The following is a 13,561-nucleotide window of genomic DNA, read 5'->3' on the forward strand; positions in this document are numbered from 1 at the left end:
TAGGATGATTCTAATTTCATTGTGTTTGGGCGGTGCATCATGAAACTACAAAATAAAATTCAAGTTTAGGTTTATGCAGAGAGGAATCTAAATTTAATAAAAAAAAGAAGGAATTTTATTTTTAAAGGACCAGTTTTTGGATTTTGCTTAAATGCTCTAAAAGAACAAAAAAAAACATAATGTAAACTAAAAATAAGGAAATCATATCTAATTTAGATTAGTTTTTAATTGGTTAATATTTAGAAAGCATTATCTAGTGTAGTGTATGACTATGCTTGTAAGCTGTGCATACCAATAATTGCAAAAGAATTGTGTTGTATATGAAGTGGATAGCATTTACGGCTTAACAGTGCAAGAGTAATTTCAATGTTGCTGCAGGAATAGTCAAAGGTTGTCTATTTGAGTCCGATTAAAGACAGTCACTATTAACCTATGCTAATCAATTTTTAATAGTTTTGTCAAGCATTCGTATTACTTATCATGAACTTTTCTTTCTCTTATTGCAGGATAAAACATCATATTTTCAAATGGCTGTTACATCCCAAGGGTGAGTAAAATATTGTATTTGATTTGAAGGGAATTTTTCTACATACACAACAAAGTTTTCATTTAAAATAACAAAAACGTTTGCTGTTGCAAATGGGAAAGCCAACATGGCTACTGTATCAGCAAACATAGTTCTGATGCCTGAGCAAAAATTTCCGTCTGCTATTTCAACTAGCAAAATCTGTTGTTTTAAAAAAGAAGTAACAAGTGAATCCGTGCTAAGTTCCCGCAGGCCGAATCTTATATGCCCTCCACCATGAATCTTATATGCCCTCCACCATATTTGAACGCATATTGGTGGCCATAGAAGAAGTCGTTGTACATAGTTAAAAAAACATCAGATAAGAATTGAGCCCTCTTTAGGGCGACCAAAGTAGAAATTACTGTGTAGTATTTCAGTCAATTCGGATAAAAATCGCGCACTATAGGGGCTCAAGAAGTAATATCGGGTGATTGGTTCATATGGGAACTACATAAGGTTATAGACCGATACAGACCATATTTGCACGCATTTTGAAGATCTTAGGAGAAGTCGTTGTACCGAATTTCATCCAATTCGGATAAGAATTTCGTCCTCTATAGGTTCAACAATTATTATCGGGAGATTGGTTTATGTGGGAGCTGCATCAGGTTATGAACCGATTTTAACCGTTCTTAGCAAGCAAGGTCATAGAATAAGTTGTTGTACAAAATTTCAGCCTAATCGGAAATGAAATACGCCCTCTAGAGGCTCAAGAAATCAAGATCCCAGAACAGTTTATGTGACAGCTCTATCAAAATATGGGTCGATATGGCCCATTTACAATCCCAAATGACTAACATTAATATGAAGTATTCGTGCAAAGCGCCTAGGTTTATTTCTTTGAAAGTTAGCGTGTTTCGGCAGACAGACAGACGGACTTGATTAGATCGACTTAAAATGTCATGATAAAAAATATATGTACTTTGTGGAGTTTTATTGCGAGGTGTTACAAATGGAATCACGAAATTTGTATTCACCCATCCTATGGTGGGAGGTATAAAAAAGCATTAAGTTCGGTCGTGCCATACTTTAAATACCCAACACCATGAGTAAATTTTATATCCTATTAAATTATAAATAAAATTTCAGCGAAATCGGCCAAAAAATTCTCTACTAAATCGGAAGATCAGTCTATACGGCAACTATATCTAAATATGGTCACATATTTACCATATTCGGTTAGGATATAGGGTGGACTTGTATAACTCATTGTTCCAGATTTCAAAGATATCGGATTATAAATGCGCCTTTTATTGGATTAAGACCATAAATCCAAATCGGTCTATATGACAGCTATATCAAAATATAGTCCGATATCGAACATCTCCGGTTTGGAAAACTGGTGGCCCGGCCTTATCCACTGTTATAAATTTTAGCAAAATCGGGTAACAAACGAGGCTGTTATGAGCTTAGGACATGGCAGATCAGTCTGTATGGCAGACATTAGCGGAATAAGCCGAACTTTCTGGAGGGTTCTAAACCCCTTTTAATAGCAATAATATGAGCCAATTTGGTAGAAAATACCGTAATTTTTAAAAATCTGAAGGGTAAAACTTTTCTGGGGATGTTTAGAACACTCCCCAGATGCCTTTCTCCACTTATGATAGCAGCTATTTAAAAATATAAATCAATCTGGACCATATTCGGATGCTTAATTAAAGCTCACTGTTCTCATTTTCAGTGAAATCGGGTAAAAAATGCCTATTATGGGCCTAAAACCTTGAATCGGTAGATCGGTATTTATGGCTGATATATGTATATATAGCCTTATACAGATCATATTCGTTTCAGATATCGGAGGTTCTAGTATAACTCACAGTTTTAAATTTCGACGTAATCGAATGAAAAATACGGCTGTTATTTGCCTAAGACCCTAAATCGGTCAGTATGACAGCCATAAGCGGAGCAAGTCTAACATTCTAGGTAGGGGGCCCTAATTCCTTTGAAAAGTAATAAAATGGGCAAACATTGTCATAAACAATGTAATTTTTAAAATTATGGGGTGCTTAGTCCACTCCCCAGTGGCCTTTCTCCACCTAAAATAGCAACTATATCGAAACATGAATCGATCTGGACCATATTCGGATGCCGACGGGCCTAATGTAACTCACTATTCTCAGTTTCAGTGAAATCGGATAATAAAAGTGCTTATTATGGGTGCAATAATGGTCCGAATCGGACCATAACTTGATATAGCTCCAATAGTATAAAAAGTTTTTCTTTTATCCTTTGTTTGAGTGAAAAGAGATATCGGGAAGGGAAAACGACAAATGCAAACTATGGTGGAGGGTACATAAGATTCGAAAAGTACCCTTTTTTTGATAAAAATTATTGGATTAACCAAAAATTCCATAATTCATAAGCCAAACGTTAGTTTTTTAATAAAAAAATCTTCAAAATTCAAACATATTTACTTTCTTCATAATAATCATCATGTTAATTAAGCGAAAAGCGCTGTGGAACAATTTTTGGGTCATGGTCTTAGGTTTTGGAAATTCCAACTTTGGGTGGTAATATTACATTAGGTCAAGGGATAAACACAAAAAGGGTTTAGAATTCTCAGACCAAACACTTTTTATATTACCTTGATCGAAGACGGTTCAACTTATCTCTTAAATATAGCTCGAGCAGAACTGATTAGACGTTCAAAGATCGACTTGGTCAAATTTACTCGTTTTCACATGTTTTCTTTGAAATAGTGTATATAATATAACTTATTTAACAAATTTATCGATACAATCGATAGTTTAGAAGAAACATATCGAAACTATCGAATGGAGCATAAATCGATAATTTTCCATCCCTAATAGATAATTTATTTGCCCTGTTTCTTACTTTCATGTTTCATATGAATGTCTCATGTGAATTTCTGCCACAGAAGACTAAGAAATTCTTCAGTTCTTGAGACAGTTAAAACACCTTTAATTACATTCACATGAAAATAGTGAAATATATAATGGATTTTGCCTATATTTTCTGCATTCAAAGCGAAATGATATCTAATTGATAATAGCATTATTTTCAAGCAAAGTTTTAACAATAGCATAATTAAAGTTAGCGATGAATTGTAAGTCACATGCTATGGATACAATTTTTATATGATAAATAAATTTATATATTCGTATATAAAACCATGTTGGTTCCTCACGGTGAAACCATGTTGTTTCTTGCAAATTAAACTTACCATTTTAAATTCCTACGTTCATTATCTCTAGTTAAATTTAGGATTAGCTCAATTAAAGGTTCTTAAGTGATTTTCGTCAAATTGCTCAAGCCTTAACTAGAGAATATGAACCTGGGGCCATTGGACCAGTTCGATATTTTTAAAGCAAAAAACTTTTAAGAACATCTTAAGTAGATTATTTCTATACAATATAAATTTTAAGGAAAACATTGAAATTTTCAGCAGTTTGTTCATATGTTTATATACAGCTTTATAAAATTTAAGTACATATTGTACAAATCAATATAGTACATGTTAACAAGTCTCTGTTGTTGTAAATGCGGTACGTACCTTTACACCGAATCCAATGATCTTCAGTACAGTTTCTACACTGAACATCCCCGTAAATCCCATGTTGATATATTTCAGCGATTTTTCATACATCTCACCTTGATTATGATACTAATATAATGGGTAAAAATTATGGTTATTTTAAATATATATTTTTTAAAACAATTTGTTAATTATTAATTGTTTGATATAGAAGAAATAAGACACAATTAAAAATAGTTTTATAAAGAATAAATAATTTTTTTGTGTTGTGTTTGAATGTATTGTGCGTGTGAGTGATAATGATTCGTGAATACTAAAAAATATGAAAATATAATGACATAAGTGGGACTAAATTACGAAATTATAATACATATTGAAAATAAATATTGAGAATTATTTTCACTTACAGTTATGTAAAAAAAACTAAAATTTTTTATAAATTTTTTGAGCAATATTTGAGAAAAACAACTGGTCGGGTGACTAATTGTTTTTTGTCACGCGATATTTGTCCGCGATCCCCCAGACTTTGGCTTTAGTCTAAGTGTGGATTTCATTGTGATGGTAAATGGATTTTTTTTGTTTTTCTTAATCAGTATATGGGCTCGCCCAACTGAATAACTGTACTCTGTATAAGACAAGGCATGTTGAAACTGCGCAGTTTTGTCCTTTTATTGCTTGAGGGTTATTGTTGAGTCCGTTTAGTGTTCTCTAAGTCGTATTTTTTATAGGTAGGTAGGTTGACATGGTGGGATTTCTCTCTTTTCGTAGGTGATGTTCCGAGACCTTTGATAAAGTCTCTTTTGGCTATGAAATGTTTAATCTCGTACCACGCATGTTAGGAGTCCCTGGGATTTCGGTTCCAACCTAACAGTGGTGTGGCCCCGCCGTGGTGGCTGTGTCTATTACCCAAATCGTGGGAAGAACTGAGCTTTGCTTGGATTTACGTTTTCAGAACTCCGCTTCTAACCTAGGAGGTAAAGATAAAAGTTTCACCACTATGGTAAACCTAAAGAAACTCTGGATGATCGGGTAGATTCGCAATATTCGGAAAGAGGTTTGCACATCTTATAACAGAGCATTTCGTTAAAGAGGGATAGTTTATTGGGATGTGTATTACACACGAAATACACAAAGATTATGAGACACAATTAGATTATCAGAGTGGCAAAATGTGCCTCCTGGAAGCTTTTCTGCTAACTGGTCGATGGCGTTAAAGAGGCCGTCAAGACGAAAACGTTTCTTTCAAATACCCTTGTCCAAACTGAAACTTTGATAGACAACATGGTAGTGAGAGAGAGAGGACATGTTGAGGCTTTTGATAAAAACGCATTTTCCATAGGATACGACGGGACTCAAGGAGACAACGGAATTATGGACCAATTAGGTTGATCGAAAACTTATCATTTATGCTAAAGGAAGGCTTCAGGAGCTTCAAACCATTTAAGTCGACCGGACCTTATGAAATGTTTCCGGTGTTACTATAGAAGGAGGTTGACGTGCCGCCCCATTTGGCCACTGATTTTACAGTGTGCCTAGAATGTCCCAATGACTTATCATATATGGTAAAGGAAGACTTGAGGAGCTTCAAACCATTTAAGTCTTCCGGACCTGATGGAATATTTCCGGTTTTGCTATAGAATGATTAGGACTACCTGGCGCCCCATCTGGCCACTTTTCACAGCGTGCCTAGGACTTGCATATACTCTGAAAGCCTGGCTGATGGCAATGGTGAATCAAGCCCGGCAAGGCAAGTTATGCGATACGAAAGGCCTACAAACCATGATAAAGTGTAGGACATCTAGCGAGCTGCACAAATACGAACAGCATGTCTATATCAAGGGAAGGTCGGTGGGAATGCCTTGAAAAAGGTTTTCACAGGGCAAGCTACAGGTATGCATTTTACCGCTACTCATATGGGTGACCACCATAAATTACCTTTTACAGATGCTGACTGAGGAGGGACTTGAACCCGTCTGCTAGACGACGTAAGGGTCTTGCAGATGGCATACAACTGGGCTATACCCAAGGGTCTCAATGTTAACCCAGAAAAGATTGAAATCTGCATATTCACGAGAAAGATGAAGGTGGTTCAATTTAAAGCGCCACGTTTCCTCAATATAGCAATTTCGATATCTGACAAGGTCAAATACTTGGATCTTGGACAGTAAACTGAATTGGAAGTGTCACATTCAGAAGCGTACGGAGACGGCTCGAAATGCTGCCTGAATCCCAGGATTATCCATTAGCTCTAAAGGAACATGATTAGAATAATATCTACTTTCGCCTCAGTAGTTTGGTGGACTGCGATGGAGAAAAAGTGCAACGTTAGGATAATACATCAGGTTCAGACGACATTTCTTGGCGAGAAAGGAGCGAGGAGGGCCACGCTCACAACGACTCTGGACACTATTCTACATATCCGACCCAAAGACATACAGATCGAGTGTGAGACAGCCACTGCGGCTATGAGGCGATAGGAGAATGGATATAGGATAGGAGCAGGTCATACCATCGCGGTATAATCAAGGCGATGATAAGAAGGAATGGAAGAGATTTCCTATCGCATCTGGAAGCTCATGCTACCCAGATGCATCAAAGCTAAAGGACAGGATCTACGTTAAGAAACCATGTACTGATGACTGTTTTCGACTGCACGATCATAATACGGCTCTGCAGGTAGTGATTCGGGTGATCACGAAATACGAGAGTTGGTATTGTGTTAACACGAGGACGTCGAGTGTGAAAATCTTTACGAAGAGTAAACTGGACAGGGTAGGCCAATAACAACCAGGACGGTAATGTCACTAATAGCCTGGGAGAGTAAGAAAAAGATTAACGTCTCTGAAGATGTCATGATCCGTATCGTTTGGGTGCCGGGCCATAGCGGAGTAAGGGGGGAGGAAAGAGCAGAAGGCCAAATCGTTAACCCGAAGTCGAGTCGACGCAGTCCGAGTTACTGTTTCCGGCTTTCGCGGCGTAACAGTCACCGGCACTAAGGTTGGTGCACAACACCAGACTTGAACCAACTTGGGTGAGTGATATGGAATACAATGAGGGATTTTGCAAGCAGTACGGAATTCCTTACTTATATTTTCTTTTTCGAGGTTTACTTTTTATACCTAACGCCACTACTGTGGTACAGGGTATTATAACTTAGTGAATTCATTTGTAATACCAAGAAGGAAACGAGCTAGACCCATTGACAAGTATACCGATGGGTATGTCAATGGTTTTTTTTTTTTGGTTCATTAGGGGGTGGAATAGTCAATAACGGTTTGATAGTAAAACCAGTAACGGTTTGGTGCTAAAAACAATAACAGACTGGTATTAAAACCAATACCAGTTCGGTAATAAGTCTAGTACCAAACTGTACTAATCACTTTATGTTTCATCCATACCATCCGTTATTGTTTTTGTACCATACGGTGTTGCTTTACTAACATGGTACTGATATGAGCACGTTGGGTATCAACTTTTCTCTGGGTTTACCTTTGTTAGCTGGGTTCCAAGTTAAAACCCAAACTTCATAGAATTGAAAACTTGTGACAATTACTGCACAGTCTGTCATGATTGATAGCTTCCTGTCTATGGTAGTAGATTGATTATTTTACGATAATAGTCATTTTAAACTTACAGATAGTTGCTTAATTGGAAATCATGCTGCCGAAGGGAAGGTTCAAAAAAGATTTTTTAACTATCGTGAAGGATTTACAAGGAAAAGAAACAAGAATTTTAGTACTCAGGATGCACAACTACTACTGGGAAAAGGTTGTTGCGTTTTTCAGTTGAAAATTTTCAGAACTTACTAGACATAAATTCGTCGGTTTAAAAACACAAAAAAAAACATTTAGATGAGTCGGATTCAACACTGTCATTAAAACTAATGAACTTGTAATTCCTTGGTATAAAGTCAAAAATTAAGACGTTTTCAACAATTAAAAGGGTTAAATTATTGCGCAAACAAGTTCATTGCATTTTGTCTTTATACTACATTTACTAACTCCTTTATAATCTGAAGCCAGAACATTGTAAGTTAAGACTTGGAGTTAAAACTCTCTGAAAGACCTTTTCAGTAAGTAAGAGCCCAAAGTTCTTACTTCCCTTACTGCCTTTTTCAGAATCCGTGGGCAGAACATTGTTCGAACTAGAACTTCCTGGAAAGTGATTGTGTGAGAATTTTGCCCCTGTTCCTTAGTGGAATGATCATGGGCAAAGTTTGATTTTCCAATATTATGATATGAACTGGTAATGGAATAATGAATTAGAAGAACTCTTTCTTATATAATTAAACGCTTAATACGAAGAATAGTAGATAATTTTAAGAAAGAAAGTTTATAATTTAAATGGTTTATACAAAATTTGAAAAAAAATGTAATAGTGACATAGACATGTAAATAAATAATATTAATTGTTTGTTAACATTGATTACTTATATGTACACAGTTTTTTTTAACAATGTTTAAAAGACAAAATTTAAATAAAAAATGAATTTATATAATTGTAAAATATAAAACGAAATAACATACATAACAAACTGAAATAAAAATAGACAAAATTAAATTCAACTAATACATGAATGCATTTTGAAAATCCAAATACACGAGTTTACAAAATGTTATGATCTCTTGTTTTTAGTGTTCTTTGGGGGACAGTATCGGTGATTAAGTTTTCATTTTTGTTTTGTGACCTTTTTTTAGTTTTTCACTTACCTTCATCATCAGCAATAAAGTATTGAACACAATAAGCATCATTATAAAGTATTCGAAGGGTGTCGATACGACAATACGCCATACTTTATATTTAAATGTATTACGATTTTTGGGCATGTAGCGTTCTAATGGTCGCGCTCCTATTGTAAAGTCTATACATGATTTCTGCAAAGAATTGAATTCCATGGAGTTTAAATAAAGTTCATTAGTAAATTGTGAAAGGTCAATGAAGAAAAAAACAAATACATATTCTTCTCAGTTGTAGTTAGAGTAGAGTAGCGCACATTGGTTTTGTTGGTAAGAGCAGAGCCACAGACACACGCACACACTTATAGATAATTTCAATGCACATATTATTAAATAATGTAAATCTAAAATTCTTAATCTAAGTTTGTTTTGTTTTTAGTCCTAGTTTCTTAACTAAGTGTATGACAATCTATTAGTTGTTTAAGTGTAAAAGACATCTAAAGCATTTAAAGTAAATCTAAGAATTTTTTGAAGAAGTGATTGTTGAATACAACAAATGTGAGCTACAAACCAGATGTTAATACTATCTTGCAAAAAAAGTTCGCTCGTACAAAAAACCGGGTGCATAACCAATACCTGTCGGTAAAATTTTATACAATTAAACCATATGGTATCGTATTGATATTGGATTATCATCCAATGAGATTAATGTTACGTAAACGGTAATTCAAGTTACCAACATGGATACCAGATGGTCGGGATTATCCAATCTTTTTGTGAATGACCCGACTATTGGAAAAAAATAAGCGAAAATCCCGACATTTAGAGTCTACACAAAAATTGTGCGAATTGGAAGTATAAACATGATAGCCCTTAATCAGCCACAGTTAAATCTACGAAATGCATTTTTGTGCAATCAATTTTGAATACCTCAAGCTATCGAGTTAGGTTATTAAAGTCACTCGGATGCTTATTAATTGTTTTGGAAAGAAACAGTTCCTTAATAATGAATCTTATGGGTGCAACAGTTAGGATGGTGGAGTTGGTGATCTGCGTGGAACTGTCTGATGCCACCCTAGTCAGAAACGCCTGGAACTTTAGTTCCAGCCTAACTACGGTGAGGCCCCAGTGGGGAGCAATGGAGTCTTAGCCCCATAAAAAGCGCATTTATTAACCTATTTTGCTGAAACTTGGAACTGTCCAATAAGGCCCATTGTCATCCGTGCCAAAAATGATCTCGATCAGACTATATTCATATATACAAAAATGCAAATTTCGCCCATGAACATTCCACTAAGGAACGGGGTCAAACTTTACACATATCATGGAGTGTAGTCCGAATCAAGTTTTAAGCTCAATGATAAGGGACCTTCTTTTTATAACCGAATCCAAACGGCGTGCCGCAGTGCGACACCTCTTTGGAGAGAAGTTTTTACATGACATAAAACCACCGCTGAAAAATTTTTTCTGATGGTCTTGCCAGGATTCGTAGCCTGGCGTTCAACGCCATAAGCGGACATGCTTACCTCAGATATAGCTGTCATATATACCGATGTGCTGATGTAGGATCATAAAACCATAACATGCGCATTTATTGCCATGTCCGCCTATGGCGCTGGAATGTGTAACAGTGAGTTGTAATAAGCCTTTTTATATCCGAACCAAAATCCGTTTAAGATCGGACCTTATTTAGATATATCTGTCATTTAGACCCATGTGTTCCGGACTCCTTATAGAGAAGGTGCAGTATATGCACAGGCAGTGCGATGGACAAGGAATGGCGTTACAATAACACCAGATGGTGACGAACTATACTATCTATAGCTACCATGACAAAGTCATAAATTTGGCTATCTATTTGTAGATAGTCTGAGAGTGAAACACCTTGTCTCCAGCTTCACTCCGGTGGATGAAAGGCTAGCCACAATCCGCATTAAAGGCAAATTCTCAACACCAGCCTTATTTGTGCCCTTGCCCCGACGGAAGACAAGGACGAGCAGACCAAGGATATTTTCTATGAGCGCCTAGAGAGAAAATAAGACCGCTGCCCTGCCCACGATATCCCATAACGATTTTATCGTTAATGCAATTTTAATGCAAAGATTGGGAAAGAAAACAGCCCGAAAATTGAGCCTACATGAAGAAACTTCCCATAAAGGCTAACAGATTTCGTTGCGGCAAAGAGCATGGTAATTAGTTACCAGATTTCAACATAGAAGGATTCACACGGCCACATGTTGTAATAGATGGAAGGCATTCATACAGCATGTTAGATGTACGATCGATCTGTGGAGCAAATATCGATGATTGATAATTACCTTGTTGAAGTAAAGGTTCGCACCCATTTGAGCATGGCGAGAAAACTACGATCTGACACTGTATGGGAGCTGGACATGAAAAGCTGCAAACCTAACAGATGGCATCGGCATACTCTACTCGAATGATCCAAATGCTTGATGAATCACATGGCCCACTCCATGGAAAATACCACGAAATCAGTACTTGGGTTCCAGAAGTCTCCCCCAAGAAACCCATAGATTGACCTGGAGTGTCGAAATGCTACTGAATCCAAGAGTTTGTGCAGTATATGCACCAACTGGTAAAGGGGATTTATCGGGACAAATGGAGAGAGAAGAAAATTCTATTGCGCAGAAAGAAAAGGAAAATGGAAAGACGTGGGTGTGAGCGAATTGAGATGTACATGAGTCAGAATGAAGTCCTGAAATTTTACCACATAATCAAACATCAAACATATAGCTTGGTGTAGATAGATAACTGATACAGAAAGTGAGCTTGGGATATGGAAAGAAAGATTTTCTCAACTGCTAGTGTCCGGCGATGGCGGCGAAGAGAAGCAGATACCGCACAACCAATCCCTGATGATGGCATACAATGTTTTCCTCCTAGTCAGAATAAGGTCCAAGTAACAATGACCCGACTGAAAAACCGGAGGCGACAAGCTGACAAGGCGTATGCTGCAGTTCATCTGCGCGATCTGGCTTCTAAGAACGCATATCCGGATGATGGTGAAGAATGTTTACCTCTTAGTCAGTATGGGTCCAAATAGCAGTGACCCGACTGAAAAACAACAAGGCATCTGGAGCCGATGTGTTGCCCGCTGAAATATTTAATACCGAAAGCGACACGCTGATAAGGCACATGCATCAGCATGTCTGCGCGATCTGGCTAGAAGAACGCATACCCAATGATTGGAAACTCAGCATACTATATCCCGTACAAAAGAACGGAGACAAGACGTAAAGTGCCAACTACAGAGGAATAAGTCTCCTCCCCATCGCACACAAGAGACTTTATAGGGTACTGTGTGAAAGATTAAAACCGAAAGTCAATGAGATAATTGGACCGTATCAATGCGGCTTTATATCACCATATGTCAAATGTTCACACTAAGCCAAATCCTAGAAAAGACCAGAGAAGGAACAACTCAACTCTTGCGATCTCTTCGTTGACAACAAGCCTCTTTCGACAGCCTTATACGTTTAAAGGTATTTCAAGCCATGTCTGAGTTTGGTATGCCTTAAAAATTAATAAGACTCTGTAGGATGACACTTGCTGATACATGTTCCTCTGTAAGAATACGAAAGAAAAGAATGAAAGTTTATCTTGTAATCTCTTTAATATTCTGCTGGAGAAGATTATACGAGCTGCAGATGTGAATAAATATGGCACACTACTCACAAGAGAACACATGCTACTCGGCTATACCCACGATATTGATGTCATGGGCTGGTCAACGGAAGTAGTAACGGCAACATTTGAATATGTCGAAAGAGAATAAGTAAAAGTGGGACTGGTAATAAATAGATAAAAAAAAAACTCAACTCCCACAACGTCTTGTACACGAGAGCAGAAAAAGAAAATGCAGGATGTTGGGAACTACAACATTGAGAAAGTCAGCAACTTTATGTACTTTGACACCGTCGTAACCGAAACGAATGACACCAGTTTTGAAATAAAACGAAGAATTATATTGGCAAGCAAATGGTTCTTGAATTAAGAAAGCAGTTTGGAGACCAATCCACCATTCGACAGATAAAGATTACACTATATTAGACCCTGATACAACCCGTGTTGTGATATGGTTCCGAATAATTGGTACATGGAACAGCAGACGAGACAGTGCTTAGAGTGTTTGAGAAAAACATATTTCTTAAAATTTATGGCAAATTTGCTTTTATGAAGGGTATCGTCGTCGTATAAACCACTAACTGTATGATCTGTATAACTACGTACGCGTAGTTAAACGTATCACAACACAAAGGTTGTGTTTGCTAGGTTATGGTGTCCGAATAAATGGAGAAGCTCCAGCGAAGAAGTCTTTTGAAGGTCATCAGTGTGATACACTTAAACCGGGACGACCGATGGAAAGATCAAGTGGTGTCAGAGATTTCAGAAGGAGCGCAGAAGAACGAGGCGATTGGAACGCTATTTTAAGTTCTGCTAATAGGACAAATTTTTTGCCATAGACAATTCAAGAAAAGTAGTGCCTATATCATTGAGTTTAAAATTTTAATCGGACAGCACTCAGTGATATGTGAGAAGTGTGCCCCAGTTCCTTAGTGGAATGTTCATGGGTAAATTTGCATTTGCACTGCTGTGAGGCAAAGAGAGCTTTCTCTTTGGTCATAAGGCGGCTACGCATATTCCAGTCGGTGTGGATTACACCACTACATCTGGTAGAACCGATTAAAATCACTATATCTCTCGTAATAAAAGCTACATAGACTTCTATATGAATGGTTCCAAAGTATAAGACCAGGTGAGCGTACTCTGAAGAACTAGAACTGGTCATATTAACCA

At 37.0% G+C, this 13,561-nt stretch overlaps 1 protein-coding gene and 1 long non-coding RNA gene across 13 annotated transcripts in view; one reads left to right on the plus strand and one right to left on the minus strand.

Moving 5' to 3' along the window:
• LOC106092358 (uncharacterized) overlaps positions 1-13,561 on the plus strand; it is a 324,230-nt gene that overhangs the window by 283,421 nt on the left and 27,248 nt on the right. The window contains exon 7 of the long non-coding RNA XR_009398190.1: positions 507-547. This is a non-coding gene — a long non-coding RNA (uncharacterized LOC106092358). The remainder of the gene's footprint in view (positions 1-506; positions 548-13,561) is intronic.
• Positions 1-13,561, minus strand: part of LOC106095970 (voltage-dependent calcium channel type A subunit alpha-1) — a 296,916-nt gene that overhangs the window by 101,771 nt on the left and 181,584 nt on the right. For all 12 annotated transcript variants that reach the window (XM_013263455.2, XM_059368089.1, XM_059368092.1 and 9 more), the window contains 2 exons: positions 8,774-8,938; positions 4,083-4,193 (listed from right to left, as the gene is read on the minus strand). In XM_013263455.2, coding sequence (XP_013118909.1) covers positions 4,083-4,193; positions 8,774-8,938 — 276 coding nt within the window. The remainder of the gene's footprint in view (positions 1-4,082; positions 4,194-8,773; positions 8,939-13,561) is intronic.

The sequence above is a fragment of the Stomoxys calcitrans genome, chromosome 4 (genome assembly GCF_963082655.1).
Source record: "Stomoxys calcitrans chromosome 4, idStoCalc2.1, whole genome shotgun sequence".
NCBI classification, from domain to species: Eukaryota; Metazoa; Arthropoda; class Insecta; order Diptera; family Muscidae; genus Stomoxys; species Stomoxys calcitrans.